At 51.7% G+C, this 15,207-nt stretch overlaps 2 protein-coding genes across 2 annotated transcripts; one reads left to right on the forward strand and one right to left on the reverse strand.

Moving 5' to 3' along the window:
* Window positions 1-1,076: 1,076 nt before the first annotated feature.
* On the reverse strand, window positions 1,077-9,021 carry GID4 (GID complex subunit 4 homolog). The gene is made up of 6 exons (XM_021550509.3): window positions 8,676-9,021; window positions 7,520-7,579; window positions 6,707-6,814; window positions 5,967-6,068; window positions 4,834-4,964; window positions 1,077-3,658 (listed from the first exon to the last, which is right to left on the reverse strand). Exons 1-6 carry the CDS (start codon window positions 8,886-8,888, stop codon window positions 3,595-3,597), a joined length of 678 nt encoding a protein of 225 aa, XP_021406184.2. The 5' UTR covers window positions 8,889-9,021; the 3' UTR covers window positions 1,077-3,594.
* A 125-nt stretch (window positions 9,022-9,146) lies between these two features.
* On the forward strand, window positions 9,147-14,869 carry ATPAF2 (ATP synthase mitochondrial F1 complex assembly factor 2). The gene is made up of 8 exons (XM_021550500.4): window positions 9,147-9,365; window positions 10,544-10,588; window positions 10,950-11,095; window positions 11,516-11,613; window positions 12,456-12,536; window positions 12,675-12,787; window positions 13,544-13,659; window positions 14,264-14,869. The coding sequence occupies exons 1-8, from the start codon at window positions 9,236-9,238 to the stop codon at window positions 14,399-14,401; spliced, it is 867 nt and encodes a 288-aa protein (XP_021406175.3). The 5' UTR covers window positions 9,147-9,235; the 3' UTR covers window positions 14,402-14,869.
* The last annotated feature ends 338 nt before the right edge of the window (window positions 14,870-15,207 follow it).

Raw genomic sequence — 15,207 nt, forward strand, 5'->3', positions numbered from 1 at the left:
AATCCTGTAAAAATTGGAAACGTTGAGGTCAGGATGCTACTGTGGGCCAGGGCGAGTGGCTGCAATTTGAGGCCATTTTACACGGAAAAGAAGTAATTTCCCCAGGCTCTGGTATCTGCTTAGAGGTGGCATTTGGGGCTCTAAGATCACACAGGTTCCTAGTTCATGATAGGAACTAGGAACCTGTGTAGGCAGCTTTGAGGAATCCTGCAAAAACTGGAAATGTTGAAGTCAGGACGCCACTGTGGGCCAGGGCGAGTGGCCGAGTTGGAGGCCATTTTCCACGGGAAAAAGAAATAATTTCCCCAGGCTCTGGGTATCTGCTTATAGATGAGGATAGGGGCTCTAAGATCACACAGGTTCCTAGTTGCTGACATCTCTAGTTTTGCAGAAATCCTGCAAAAATTGGGAATGTTGAGGTCAGGATGCCACTGTGGGCCAGGGCGAGTGGCCACAATTGGAGGCCATTTTCCACGGGAAAAAGAAATAATTTCCCCAGGCTCTGGGTATCTGCTTATAGATGAGGACTGGGGCTCTAAGATCACACAGGTGCCTAGGTGCTGACATCGGAAGTTTTGGAGAAATCCTGCAAAATTTGGAAGAGTTGAGGTCAGGATGCCACTGTCGGCCAGGGCGAGTGGTGCAATTGGAGGTCCTGAAAGGGCCGTGGAGCCAGGGGGGATCGGGCTCATCTCCCAGGCTCCCAGCCACAGGACACGAGGAAACAGCCTCAAGGGACCAGGGGAGGTTCAGGTTCATTATCAGGAGGAATTTTTTCCCCGAAAGAGTGATTAGATATTGGAACAGTCTGTCCAGGGAGGTTGGTGGAGTCCCCATCCCTGGAGTATGGAAGTGACACTCAGTGCCACCAAGTGAAAAGGTGGCAATGGGTCACAGGCTGGACTTGATGCTCTCAGGGGTCTTTTCCAGCTTTAATAATTCTGAGGGTCTGTGAATTAAGGCCATCAGAAGCTGCTGGGATTCCTGGAGAAGCCCTCAAGGAAGGAGACAAAGCACAGCAATGCCCAGGAACCAGGAAGTGCTGTGGTGGACAAACACACACGGACACAGACCCCTTCAACAGAATTCATGTTTAATTTGGATGTTGATCGCTCCACAAAACTCCTCCTCGGCCCCCACATAGACACCCTGCTGCAGCCAGAGTGCTTCAAGAGACACATCTCTCCCAAACCCAAACACCCCATTTCTCACCTCTGCCCCCCAAATCCTCCCCTGGGCCATTCTCTCTCACCGCACCACGACGTACAGAACATCTCCCCTCAACTCAAACAGGTCAAAGAAAAGGAAAAACCAAAGCAAAGGCCTTTGAGGAGGGAAAATCCACACACCAATAGCTCCTGCAAAAAACCCTCAGCTCCACAAGCTGCTCTGCTCCTGCCACACATGACATCCAGCCAGTTCTGGATCTAAGCTGAAATTCCCTTCAGGATGGTGGGAAGAAGGCAGGCACAGAGCAGGATGCTCTTTCCATACCCTTCTCACACAACATATCAAGTCTTAAAAAAACCAAAACAACCCAACTTCATTGGTTTAGGGATAGTTACACATGTTAAACACTCCCAGGACCATCCTAACTCAGCTTCTGCCAACAAACAGGGTTAATTCAACTAAACCATATCAGAAATCCAAGTGTCCCTCTGGCACTGACAGCCCTGGGGAGCACAGGGACACTGGTGCCACCACCAGCATTGCACAGACAGCTCCAGAGGGCTGGGAAGAGCCACTGGAGCTGGGTCCCTGCACTCACAGCACCTGGGAAGGAGATTTCACCCCCACACTTGGTCACAGTGGAGCAGCACCACTGGTTTTCACCTCCAAAACCAGGACAATCTCCCAGCACCTCCCATGAGGAAACCCCTCTCCTCCAAAGGGGCTGAGTTTCTCCAAGAGGAACAAATTAAAACAGGAACACACTTCAAAGTGCTCTGCTCACAGCCCTAAATCACCTCACTGCTGTCCCTGCACATCCCCCAGCAACAGCCAAAGCACCAGCACACAGTCCCTGGGAAGGGCCAGGTCTCCCTTTTCCCCTAGGCATCTCTGTCCATGGGAAAAGGATTGATCCACGGAGAGCAGCAGGCAAACTCTGCATCATCTCCCGAGACCAGGCACTCCAAATCCCAACCTGGAATAGAGGAAAGGGCTCCCCAAGCCCTGAATCCTCCCTTGTTAAGGCTTAAACAAGTGGTAACTGCTGCCAAAAGGGAAATTAGTTAAAAAGAAGCAAAACCCAAAGCACCTCGTGCCGGCACGTGGAGGCTTCAATCTCCTCTCCCAGGTGGAAAATCCATCCTCAGCACCAGCCGCACCACACATCTGCCTGGAGGAAGCTGGGCTTTAAAACAGCCAGAAAAAAGGTAAACTCAACTCTCACAAAGCCCCACAGGTGGGACTGACAAGGTAAAAACAAAACTGAGGCCAAGTTTTAAAGTGTCTTTAAAAAAACCACCCCACACACACGCACACGCTTTGGCACAGGAGCCTTAAGCTATGTCACTTGGAACATTCGGAGTCACAGGGAGCTACTGAGAAGGGTTTTTTAAAAACTTTTTTCTTGTTTTTCCTTGTAAAAAGGTGTCAAGCAGTGGTGGTGAAGCATGAAGGGGGAGTACAAACGTTGAGAGGTCCCAGGGCGACGCTGCTCAGCGTTTGTGCTCTGGTTATGTTCCCAAAGCTTAGCTGGATACAGATATAAAAACACAGACATTCCTGGTTTTCAATGTGAAAACGGTAACATGGAATCCAGTACTTGTGCATTTGCCATAGGGTCCTTTGGAAAAGGAGCCATAAAAATAGATATATTCTTTTAATAAAAGGTGGGTTTTTTTGTCTTTTTTTTAACTTTTTTTTTTTTTTACCCTTAACTTGAGTAAAGAGCAAATATACACCTACAAGCAGAGTTCAGATCCACTTTACTGAGAGCCTGGAAGTCCGTACATCAAATTAATTCCCAATGGCGCATCCAGACACAGGAACAGCTTCCAGCTCCAAAACGCTGGTGTTCCTGAAAGATCTGCAGCTCCAGCTAACCTTGTTAGCCAGCAAAGCCTCATTCCAGCCTTACCTCAGCCAACACTCCCCAACAGACTCCACAGCCGAGTCTCACACCCAGGACCTGGCTCTGGGAGCATCACAGCTGAAAATCTGGGCAAGAAACCTGAATCCTGATGATTTCAACCCACATCAGGATATAACAAGGAAAATATAAGCCCTGAGCTTACATTTCCTTATTATATAGAGGCCAGAGCACTGATTCCAGCTACTGAGAAACAGCTTCCAGAGAGCTGGGAGGAACTTCAGTGACAGAGAAACGAGCTGTGCAACAAGAAAGTGCATTAAAGTAGCTTAAAACCAGAGTAAAGATCAAATGGCCACTCGACAGGAGGGAGAATCAAGCTCCAGCAGCTCCTCGGGCTGGGTGAGTTAACATCCAGGCTCTCTCTCGCTCTCTCTCTCGAGTCCAAGGGCAGGAGAGAAGCGTGCATTCCCGTGCTCCCACAGGGACACAGTTCTCCTGGCAGGCCATGCTCTCCTGCCCATTTGCTTCTGGGCGCTATCAGATGTGGACAGCTGTCATCGGAACTCGTAGATAGGAGCACTGTGCTCGGGAACGTGCGTTAAATTCAATGACTGATACCTGGCAGAGAAGGAAGAGAGGATCACACACAGCTCCTGCTTGGCAGCCGCAGAGCAGCCACTCTGCTGCCTGCTCTTCTCTCCCCCTTTACACACCCAGGGTGTTCAGGCATCCAGCACCCACTTCCCACTGTGCCAAAATCCTGGCAGGACTCAGCATCGCTCCTCATCACTCAACAATTCCCTGACAGGAGGGTGCAGCCACGTGGAGATTGGGCTCTTTTCCCACAAAACTTGAGGCAACAGCCTCAAATTGTGCTATGAGATGTTCAGGTTGGATATGAGGAAAAAAAGTCTTCACTAAAAGAGTGGTTTAGACCTGGAATGGCCTGCCCAGGGAAGTAGAGGAGTTGCCATCCTTAGGAAGTGCTCAAAAATCAAACAGACATTCCATTTAGGGTTTAGAGGGAATGGCAGTATTTGGTCAAAGGTTGGACTTGATGATTTTGGAGGTTTTTTCCAACCTTAATGATCCTGTAATTCCCACTCTGGTCCCTCTGAGCCACCTGCAGCAAGGCAGCATTCCAGGTGGGCTGACTGTAGTGTTTTTTTGGAATTCCTTTGAAGTTCAACAACTTTCAAGTTCAAACAGCGTTTGCTACAAGTGCAAATTACACAAGTCTTTCAAAGCTCAGCTAGAGGGAATGTGTCTGAAAGCCTCCTGGTTCCTTCCCTCCTCCTGAGAGCTTCCAGCCATCCACCTGCTGCTCATGACAATGATGCAAGGGAAAAAGAGCTCTCCACAGCTACTTGTCTCCAACAAGAAACCCACCAATTAGCTTTGCCTGTTCTCTTGTCTTAACAGCAACACCCCAAGGACCTCAGAATAAAAAACATTGGCCTGACAAGATTTCTGCCTAAAGGGAACAACAGCTAAGCTGTTCCTTAGGAGAGAGAACTGAGCTCCCTCACAGCACTTCCCCAGACCCTGCATCATCTTCCCTCATCCATCCTGCCATCCCAGATTTCCTCCCCTTTTCCATTAGGGCAGCACTTTATACCACACCAATGGACTACACCAGTCTGCTCAGGCCAGCTATGGCTCACACTCCCCCTTCAGCCCCAAGGTCCAACCACCAGCCTGAACCTAGTGCCTGGACACTCCCAAGGTTGTGGACAAGGAGGAGAGGAGTCACAGCTTGGTTTAAGTCTTCAGGAGGCAGGAAGCTTCCTTACCATTCTGAACTCCTATGGTAGTAATAGCCTTCTATAGATGCTGCTGACTTCTGGAAGCAGATGTAATAGAAACCAGCAAAGGAAGCACCACTGATGTCCTTGATGGTGTGATCTGGGACTAGGAACTGCTCCTGCATTCAAAACATAGGCTGCATCTTAATATGTTGGTCAAATACAGCCCCACCCCACCCTAATCTGCCCTCCCAAACCAAATACTGGCACCCACTAACATGAGGACATTCCTGGCTGAGTACTCCCTCACTCTCAGCAGCCCAGGGCAGAGACCAGTGTCCCCTCACCACCCGCCACTGCAGGGACCTCACAGGGAAGCAGAAAACTGAGAACAGAATGAGTTTTGAGAGTGCAAGAGATCAGTTTCAACACCTGTCCCCTGCAAGCCAGAAGCCCATTGCAAAACTCGGAGTCAGAGCCTGAGAATGAAGAGAAGGCTCCAGGGAGTTCTCACTGCAGCTTTTCAACACCTATGGGAGCTTATGGGAGAACTGGAGGGAAACTTTCCAGCCAAGGACATGGAGTGACAGGAAGAGAGGGAAAGGCTACCCACTGCCAGAGGGCAGGGTTAGATGGGATATTGGAAAGACATTTTTCCCTGTGAAGGTGGGGAGGCCCTGGCACACAGTACCCAGAAAAACTGTGGGTACCCCATGATCCCTGGAACTGTCCAAGGAAAGGACTTGGAGCAACCTGGGATAATGGGATGTGTCCCTGCCCTAGGCAGGAGGATGGAACAAGATGAGCTTTAAGGTTCCTTCCAACCCAAAGCAGTCTATGGTAACTCTGTGATGATCCCAGCTGAAGAATGGAGCTGCAGACTGGCCAGAACATCAAACACAGGCCCCACACAGGGACTGGAGGCATCAATTCTCTCATCCTCTGCAGGATCACCAAGCAAGATTTTCCTGTTGTGTTTTTAGCCATGACTGCAGTCCTTAAGGACACAATTAGCTGGCTAGACAAGAGTCATACTGGAACTTGCAAGTACAGTGGGTTTTGGGGTTGGCAGGGTGAGATCTTCTATTAAACCATCATAGCTGGAAAAGCTCTGAGACATCTCAAGTTTCTGTCAGTGCCTTGCAAGCAGCTCAGCAGAGAAGGAGACAGGCAGGGTTTACCTTCCATCTCATGAAGACATAGTCCCCATTTTTTAGATCTTCATAATCAAAGTCATCAGAGTTAAATGTTTTTGCATACTGGTAAAAAGCTTGGAACTTTCCCTGAAACAAAACAAACAACAACAAAAAAAAACAGCTCAGGATGTTTATTCCAGGAATAGAACTTCTAGTACCAGCTGCTGTTTAGGAGGGAAATCTACTGACACTCACAGCAATATCCAGCTTGGCTGAAGAAGCTCCTGTACTTCCAGAGGAGGATATTTTGACAGAAATACAACAAACATCAAAGCTTGGCAAACAACAGCCAAGGTCAAGGGCGGGGGGGTGATCAGGTGGGCTGCTGTGGCCTCACAACACAGCAACAGGTACACCCTGCCCTGAGCAGGGACACAGGTACCAACTACTCTGCCTGTGCTTGTGGGATCCCTTTCCCCTTTTCCATTCCATTTTGTAATAAATCTCCAAAACTAATTACTGTGTTCTCTTAGGGGATCAAGAGACAGGGATTGCTCCTGCTCCCTCCCAACCCCGAGGCAAACAAGTAGAAAACAAAACATCCCTTCCCTCATCACAGATCACAGTTTGCTGAAGAGACCTTTATAAATAAAGATCCCAGGGGAGAAGGAAGGAGACAGCAAAAAGGTCTCCAGGCCTTTCTGCCAGCTCTTGCATGGGCACACACTGCCCCTCCCCCCCAGACCAGCAGCCCAGAGCCACCCTGTGCCCCCAGATTTATTTACCCAGTGTTTACGATCCACGTCTTCGTCGGCATCCCACTTGCGCGTTAGGAACGGGTGTTTCTTACTGATTATCTCGCCCTCGAAGAACGTGGTGAGGGTTGGGTACTCCTGGCAGAGGGGAGACAAAGGTGGGGTCACAATAGTCACCTACAGGCACAAACCCAAGAGCAGACAAAGCTCCATGCACTCAGCAAAAAGCATCTCACAGGGAGATTGGGCCATCTGAGGCTGCTGCTCCCATCCCTCATCCTGCCCCACACCTCTCCAAGCTGACTCTTCCACGCTCTTATTCCAGCCTTTCTCTGCCTCTCTCTTCATTTTATGAAGCCAGGAGCCACATCAGAGCTGGGCTGCAGGGAAGGATTTGGAACATAAGCAGCTGAGGGGGCTGCCAGGTGGGGGTCATGCTCTGCTCCCAGGGAACAAGGGACAGGACAAGAAGAAATGTCCTTAAATTGCACTAAGGGAGGTTTAGATTGGATATTAAAAACAATTTAAAAGAGTGGTTAAACATTGGAACAGGCTGCCCAGGGAAGTGGTGGACCTGGCTGGGTCCTGGGTAGTGGTTGGACTCAATGATTTCAGAGGGCTTTTCCAACTGTAAATGATTCCATGGAGCTCCCAGCTGGATGATCACCTGTGACATTTACAGACAGCACCACTCCCCAGCTGATCCCCTTTGATCAAATCTACACCATGCTCACACCCTCCGCTTCCTATTTCTGGCAGCAGCTTCTCTCACTCCACCAGGAAAAAAAAAAAAAAAAGCCTTCACAGAGCCCCTTTTTGTGCTGTTTTGCAGTTAACACTCACCTCTGTAAGGCCTTTAATCTTCAAGTATCCACAGAGATAGGAGTTTTCCATATCCACATGCTGGAAAAGAGTGCAAAGTCCAACCATAAAAATAGGCATGAAGGTGCATGCTTGACCCAAAGCAGTTTCTAACCCTTCCAAAGATAATTTCAGCTCCAGCTGGTACCCACTGCCCAATATTCACAGCCCTTTTCCATGATGGGAACCACCTGGAAAGATCATTTGCAGGTGCCCAGCTCACCTCTGGCAGCCTCCACATTCCAGGCCTGCTCCCAAGAACTCTGCAGCAGGAAGCAAATCCCCTTTCCAGCAGGAAGGGATCTGATTCACAGTGTTCTCCCAGAAAAAGCATCCCTGGAAGAATCACCCACGCCCCCGGCATTTTACAAGCCTTTCTCCTAAATTTAAAGCTTTTATGCCACCTGCATTTTGAGTTATCAGGCTGCATCTCTCTGCCTGTGCTGTGCAGAAATTAGGCAAGGATTTGCCTGCTCCTTTAAAAGCAGGGATTTTCCAAGAGGTTTTTTCTTTTCCCTGAGATCTAGAGTGAGTTATTCAGGGAAGTACAAACCTCCACCCGTAAGAAGATGGATCTTCTCCACCTGTGATCAAAGGACAGCAACGTTTCCCCGTGCTCAGCACAGGGAGAGCAGGCAGCCCCCTTCTCTTCAGCTGACACATGCAAACCAGCCACGTTTTCGACAAAAAAAGCAGCGTTTTTAAACACAAAACCACAACCAGCCCCTGCGAGGTGGCAGCGTGCAGCAGGGCACAAATCCCACCAGAAACGTGGAGAAATGACCATAAAAAGCTTTGAATCATCACAGAACCACTGAGGTCGGAAAAGAGCTGAGCTCATCCCGTGACTGATTCACCAGCACTAAGTGCCACGTCCAGTCTTTCCTCCAACACCTCCAGGGATGGTGATTCCACCACATCATTAAGTAGGATATTCTGATGTTTAGAGTGATATTTTCTGCGACAAATTCCTTCTAATATAGAGGGGTAGGGTGATGCGGGTGCTGTCACAAGGGGCTGGCAGGGTGGGAATGGCCACCGCGACCTGAGGCGAGCCGGGGTTCCCCCGTCTCGCCTCAGGCCGCGGTGGCCATTCCCACCCTGCCAAAACCAGGCTCGCCACGCCGTTCCCCCTCACCTGCATGACGACCTCCACCTCGTAAGCGTTGCCTTTGCTGCGCTGCTGCCCGCGGAACTTGGCCCCGCTGTAAAGAAGCGAAGTGGCCACTCCAGGCTGCGCCGTGTTGATGGGGGGTGGCGGTACTAAGCTGCTGGCGGCCGCTCCGGTAGCAGAGGAGGAGGATGAACCTCCCGCCCCTCCACTGCGGTGCCTCTCGCTCCGAACCGGCATCTCGGGAGGGTCCCCGGGCGCCAGCGTGGCCGGGGCCGGGGTTGCGGCCGGGGGGACGCCGCCCGCTCCGCTCCGCTCCCTCACGCCGCCGCCGCCGCCGGGTCGGGGCCTCCTGGCAGCGCCTCGGCGCGCGTGCCTGAGGGGCGTCCCTTAGCTCTGATTGGCTGCTGGCAACGACGCTCGGGCGTTGATTGGTTGCGGTGCCACCCGGCGCTGCTGGGAAATGTAGTTTCTTTTTAAATGGAGGCGGCGCGGATTGGTTGCGGCCGGCGGCAAGATGGCGGCGCCCAGGGAGCGGCGCTGAGCGCGGTGCGGACGGGGTGGTCGTGGTGGTGTCGTCTGGCGCCATGTGGCGCGGCTGTCGCCGGCTGTGGTGGGCTCGTTCCCAGCCCGCTCGGCTCCCCAGAACGCCTCCTGCAGATGCTGGGAGCGGCCCGGTGGGGTCATGTGGGCGCCGGGCCTATGCCCCGCCGACAGGTGAGGGAGCCGCCTTTGGGGAGGGGGATCCTCCCCCGGGGACCCTCATGCCGGGGTCACCCAGGGCAGGGCTGGGATCGGCACGGCCCCGGTGCTGGGGTTGTCCCCCGCGCCCTTTCCCTGGTGTTAGCCTGTCCTTGGAGCGGGCAGGGTTCGCTGGCAGCACGGCCGAGCCCTCGCTGAACCAGTTTGTTACACTTGTTTTTGTGTTTTGTTGGGTTTTAGGGATTTTGAGGGAATGGGACTCAGACCAGGGGGTTCAGGTATGTTCTGGCTCACGTATCCCATCACGTGGGTTTAAAAACAATAAAATTAATCTCATTTTGTCGGAGGTGAGGCTGCAGCGTCGCGGTGACTCATGACAAAGTTTTGGGAGTCACTGATGAGCCTCGGGGCTCCTCTGGGGTACACACACTTTAATCTGTTTTTAGAACTGTGCCTGAGGCCCCAAAGCTCACAGGTCGCCGAGCCTGAGCAAATCCTTCTATTTCCTCAGCGGGAATGTGCTGGTTTTAGCCTGGAATAGCAGACCCGCGGCCTGGCCTGTTTGCTGTGTCCTTCACCAGACAGGTTTATGGGTTTGGGATTTACAGCCTGCTTGCTGTTGTCAGGGGAATGGCTCGTGGATTCTTCCTGCCTTGTGGGAGGGGTGTGAGCCTTTGGGATGGGTGTAATCCTGCTCTCACGGCGGTAGGAGTGCTGGTAGGAAAGGATGCTGCTCCTAAAATGAGACCTGAAGTTTCCTCAGGCTCATCTTGTTGGTGGAGCAGGTATATTCCTGAGCTGGACTGAGATGTTTGGGCTGCAGTGTCCTTTGAGGGTTAATTTATCCAGTGTAACTGTAATTGTAGAATCTGGAAAGGTTGACCCTGAAGCAGAACTGAGGAGAGGTGGGACAGGCCTGCTTGGGAAACCAGCCCTGCCACACTCTGAGGCAGCTGAGCCCCCAGCCTGGCAGGATTGGAGCTGGTTCTCGTTGCTCCTGGTGCCTCCCTGCTGAGGGGAGCTCACTGCAGCTCACAGCTTGGAAACTGTGGAAGAAGGGCTGGATTTTTGTTACCACATCGACAGCAGCAAAGCTCTGTCTGTTCTGAGCTGTGATGGGGAGCAGGGGAAGGCACTGAACATTCTCTGTTTGCCCTCTGAATGTTCTCTTTGCCTTCTGTTTCTGTCCCTAGAGAGGAAGAGGTTCTACCAGAACGTGAGCATCTCGCAGGGGGAAGGTGAGTATGGCCGATGGGATGGGATGGGATGGGATGGGATGGGATGGGATGGGATGGGGGAGCTGATCCCTAGGAGAGGTGTCATCACCCCACCCCACATCAGCACCTGCAGCCCAAGCTGTGTCAGTGGCAGGTTTGTCACCAGCTGCTGTGCCCCCTCCTCATCTACAGCAAAGCTGCATGGTGGGAAGAAGCTTCCAGGACCAAGTGTATCCAAGTGATGGTGGGAAACCTGAGTGTTCCTGGTCTCTTGCTCCTCTCAGCTCTATAACTCTGAATCTGCTCCTCCTGTGGGGTTGTCTGTTGTTCCTTAGTGCCTGCTCCTCTTTGATTCCCCAGGATTTCTACTCTGATTCCCCAGGAGGCTTTGAAATAAACCTGGACCACCGAAAGCTGAAAACGCCCCAGGCCAAACTCTTCACTGTCCCCAGCGAGGCCTTGGCCATTGCAGTGGCAACAGAGTGGGATTCCCAGAAAGACACCATCAAGTTCTACACAATGCACCTGGTGAGCATGGCAGGGTGGAGTGGTGAGACCTCCAAATGCAGAATGTGGAGGCAGCAGGTTGTCCTGCTCCTAATGAGCAGAAAGGACTTTCTCTGGACTGGCCAGGTGCCTGTCTAGAGGGAATCTGTGTCACTTAGGGGAACTTGAGAAGGGGCTGGACAGTGTTATTTGGAATAGTTAGGGGCAGGAGGAAACTGAGCTCTGGAGCAATCCTTGGCCCCTCTTCCCTGCTGCTTAATAAGCTGCTTCCAGGGATTCTGAAAGATTTGAGAAGACACTTATTACATTAGCCATTTTGTAACCCTGCACCCCTCAGATCATTTGCCACAGATCCCTCTGCTTCTTCTTGGCATTGTACCATGGAAGTTGCTGCTTTTTCAAGCCTGGAATAACAGCAGTTTCAACTGCTTTTATCCCCAGACCACTCTGTGCAACACGGCGCTGGACAATCCCACGCAGCGAAACAAAACGCAGCTGATCCGAGCAGCTGTGAAGTTCCTGGAGACAGACACAGTCTGGTAACGAGATGGGGACCCAGCTGGATTTTGGAAAGAGGGTTGGGTAAAGTGAGGGAAGACATCTGCACTCACCCAGTCATGGCATGGCTCTGTGCTGGTTTTTGCCTGAGGGTTTGAATGTGCAAACCTGGTTGCAGTCTGTGCACCCAAAGAAGGAGAATTGGATTTGGTCCTCTGTTGAACTCTGTTTTGGACACCTCCCTGCTGGGCAAGGGTGAGATCAGTGGGAAATGAAGATCTTGGAGAAAAAAAAACACCTTTGAAAGGCTTGTGGGGCTCTGTCAGCCAGTCCCTGGTATTCCTGTGCCAGTACAGATAGCTGAGACTACTTGTAGCAGTCCCAAAATGCCCTTCATTCCTTAAAGTCCCCATGAGCTGTAGCATCAAGCCTGTTCATGCCCAGGCTCCTCCACTGGCAGCTGCACAGTTCCTGTGGAGAGAGGAACAGGCTTCCCCCACCTGCCCCTGTGGCTTTGGTCAGACTGGGTGAGCAGGGAATGCTGAGCTGAGCCACTGGGCAAGGAGAAGCAGGAGTGGCCCCACAGAGAGTTGCAGTGGGGTTTGTACCCTCTAACTTCAGTCTGGCTTGGGGCTGCCTGCAATTTTCAGTTGGGTGGTTCACCGCTCTGTTTTGTAGTAAGACAGAATTGTCCTTCCTGGAATAACAAAAAAACATTGAATTTAGGGCAGGGTTGGGGGATTATTCCCTGTCACTGCTGCCTGGGTGGACAGCAGGTCCCTGTTCCACTTGCTGTGGGTCTGGTGGGGTCAGTGTCCTTTCCAGAGGTGTGTCCTAGCCTGGGAGTGACCATCCAGTGTGGTTTTGTTCTGTGATGTCCCAGCTATCGTGTGGAGGAGCCTCCAGCCTTGGCAGAACTACAGAAGAATGAATGGGATCCTGTGATCACCTGGGCTGAGAAAAGGTGAGAGCTCAAAAGGTTCCTGACTGCTTTAGGCCCTGCCCTGCTCAGCCCAGGAGCTCAGAAGTCCCAGGGCCACAAGCTCCATGAGCCCTGGGTCTTTCCCCTGGGCTTTACTAAGGGTTTGGGTGATCATTCCAGGTACAATGTGACAATTGGCTCCTCGACCAGCATCCTGGGGCCAAACATTCCAGCCAGCACCAAGGAGACCTTTGTCAGCCATCTGGCATCCTACAACATGTGGGCCCTGCAAGGTGAGCGGGGCTGGGCCAGTGAGGAGTTGGTTCCTCTCCTCAGGGCAGGAGAGTGACTGGAATGTTGTTCTTCTCCTGCTCCAAGTGTGGAGGTTTATGTTTTAAATCTGCAGGCCAGGCCCTGACCTGCTTTTGTCACAGGCAGGGATTCTCTTCAGTGCCACTGGTGTTCAGGATCTGACTGTGCTGTCCCATGAGCTGCTTGCTCCCCCTTAGCACAAATAACTTCTTTAATGCCAAACCTTCTAATGATTTAATCCCTAGCTGTTGTTACCAGGAAAAGAAATCAGGCTTAGTACTTCAAAGTGCCCACACTGTGCATTGTCCTCACGTTTTTATCCTTATATCCCACTTAATCTTGCCTGAATCATCTGAATGACACCGAAAGATAAAGAAGTGAAGGGAGGTTTGCTTCGCTCCAGACCTGAATGAGCAGCAGGCAGTGAAACCCACAAAAGACACAGAATTCTCAGGCTTGGGTGGATGTCTCTTCCCTTTGCCCAGGGAAAGGTTATGGCAGAATAAAAGGAGATGGTGTCCAGGGCACGGCCTTTGCCACTGTGGTGGCAGGGCCAGCACAATGTTCTTTCCTGGTGTTAACCACAGGTCTGAGTGCTCAGGTGCAGGTGGGAGGATCACTGGCCCTCCCTGAGGAGGTACCACAGCCTGCCTGTCTCTTCAGAGCTGTGAAGATGCTGCTGTAATGCTGCAGAAAACAGCCATGAATCTTGTTTGGTTTGGGTTATTCCCTTCCAGGTATAGAATTTGTAATCACCCAGCTGAAATCGCTGATTCTGTCCATGAGCCTGATTGACAGGCACATTACAGTAGAGAAAGCTGTGCTTCTGTCTCGCCTGGAGGAAGAATACCAGGTAAATTATGTTACAAAACAGCCCTATAATTCAAATAGCAATAATCTCAGCATGACAAATGCATCCCCCACCACAAATAACTGGCAGGGGAAGTGCCTGCTATAGCAGGAGACGTTCCACTCCACCAGTCTCCGTGTCTGAGAGCGTTTGGAGCGTGCTGCTGCAGAGCAACACCACGGGCACACCAGCCCAGAGTGCTCCCAGGGCTGCCAGTTTGTTTTCACAGAGCCCAGATGGCTGCTTTTCTCCCTCTCTAATCTGAAGTGCAAAGTTGTGGCTGACTTCTCCTGCTGAGGGTTATCCAGCCTGGAGGCTTTGGTAGACACCAAGATATCAAGCTTGCTGGAAATTAGCTTGGTGTAAAGCTCTCCTTGTCCCAAAAGTGGCTGAAGTTGGGAATCTTTTCATCCTCCTGTTAAGAGGCTTTGCCTCAGACCCCAGTACAGATGAAGCGCATCCTGATCTCAAGATATCCCTGCCTCAGCAGTCGAGGATCATCTCAGTTCCTGGGGGTGGGGGTTACCTGTGCTTCACAAACACGAGAAGGGAAGCCGAGAGTTGCTGAGCTGCTGTGAGTATAATCCATGTTCCTCCTCTCCTTCAGATTCGGCGCTGGGGCAACGTGGAGTGGGCCCATGACTACGACCTGTGTGAGCTGCGTGCTCGCACGGCAGCTGGGACTCTCTTTGTTCACCTCTGCTCAGAGAGCTCGTCTGTAAAACACAAGCTGTTGCAGGACTGAGGCAGCTGGGCAGGGCAGAGAAAGAAAATGTCCAGCTGGGAATTGCTGGCCTGACCCCAGTGGATGGTAGCCACCTTCCTGCCATTCCAGTTTTCCTGGGATCAGCTTCATGTGCTGTGGTTTTGTGGGCAACTCTTCACTTGGATTGCCTGCTGCATTGCAGCACACAAGGAGGAGAGGTCAAGGTGAGTTTCCTCTGAATCCCCAAGCCAGCAGCTCTGTCCTTTCCTGGTGTCTGTAACTCATCAGAGGAGCTCCCACAGAAGCAGCAGCTTCCTGGGCAGGGCACGGCACAGACATACCCAGCATATGCCACATGTCTTCATAGCTGCCAGCTCCTGACACACACTTGTTATGGAAATCTGAAAACAGACTCCACTGCATCTGTTGTTCATCCCTCGGCGTGCCTGTCTGTAACACCAGGGTCTCTGTGTTCCATTAAAGACTCGCCCCTGTGAGGTACCAAAAGCTGTGTGTCTTTGTTTTAGTCACCAAGCTGTGGGATGGGTCCTGAGCTGCCAGGTTGTGGGCAGGTGCTGGGATGGCTCCAGGTATTAAAAATCACAGACCAGAGCAGACACTAACTACTGTGTGAACCACTCCATGCAGCTGAGGAAGTAGCAAGGAGACAACTGTGTAGTTGTGGAGCAAGAGGAGTAAAGCGTTCCAGCCATCTTCAGAAGCACAGAGCATGATGAGCTGAATCTGTTTTTGACGGGCAGCACCAGCCACGGGGTTTTCTGAGACCTGCTCTGCACACACACGAGAGCCACCCTCTCGTTTAACCTCCCCACCTTCTCCTTGCT

Source organism: Lonchura striata, chromosome 14 (genome assembly GCF_050655825.1).
Source record: "Lonchura striata isolate lonStrDom1 chromosome 14, ASM5065582v1, whole genome shotgun sequence".
In the NCBI taxonomy this organism is placed as follows: domain Eukaryota; kingdom Metazoa; phylum Chordata; class Aves; order Passeriformes; family Estrildidae; genus Lonchura; species Lonchura striata.

Bases quoted from the DNA above. Each gene is read 5' to 3' on its own strand.
- ATPAF2 (XM_021550500.4), top strand. From the start codon at position 9,236: ATGTGGCGCGGCTGTCGCCGGCTGTGGTGGGCTCGTTCCCAGCCCGCT. The intron at 11,614-12,455 runs GTAACGAGATGG...GTGATGTCCCAG, and splicing joins CTGGAGACAGACACAGTCTG to CTATCGTGTGGAGGAGCCTC. The intron at 13,660-14,263 runs GTAAATTATGTT...CCTCTCCTTCAG, and splicing joins GCCTGGAGGAAGAATACCAG to ATTCGGCGCTGGGGCAACGT.
- GID4 (XM_021550509.3), bottom strand. From the start codon at position 8,888: ATGCCGGTTCGGAGCGAGAGGCACCGCAGTGGAGGGGCGGGAGGTTCA. The intron at 7,580-8,675 runs GTGAGGGGGAAC...ACTCTTTTCCAG, and splicing joins AGGTGGAGGTCGTCATGCAG to CATGTGGATATGGAAAACTC. The intron at 4,965-5,966 runs GTAAACCCTGCC...TTTTGAATGCAG, and splicing joins ATGTCTTCATGAGATGGAAG to GAGCAGTTCCTAGTCCCAGA.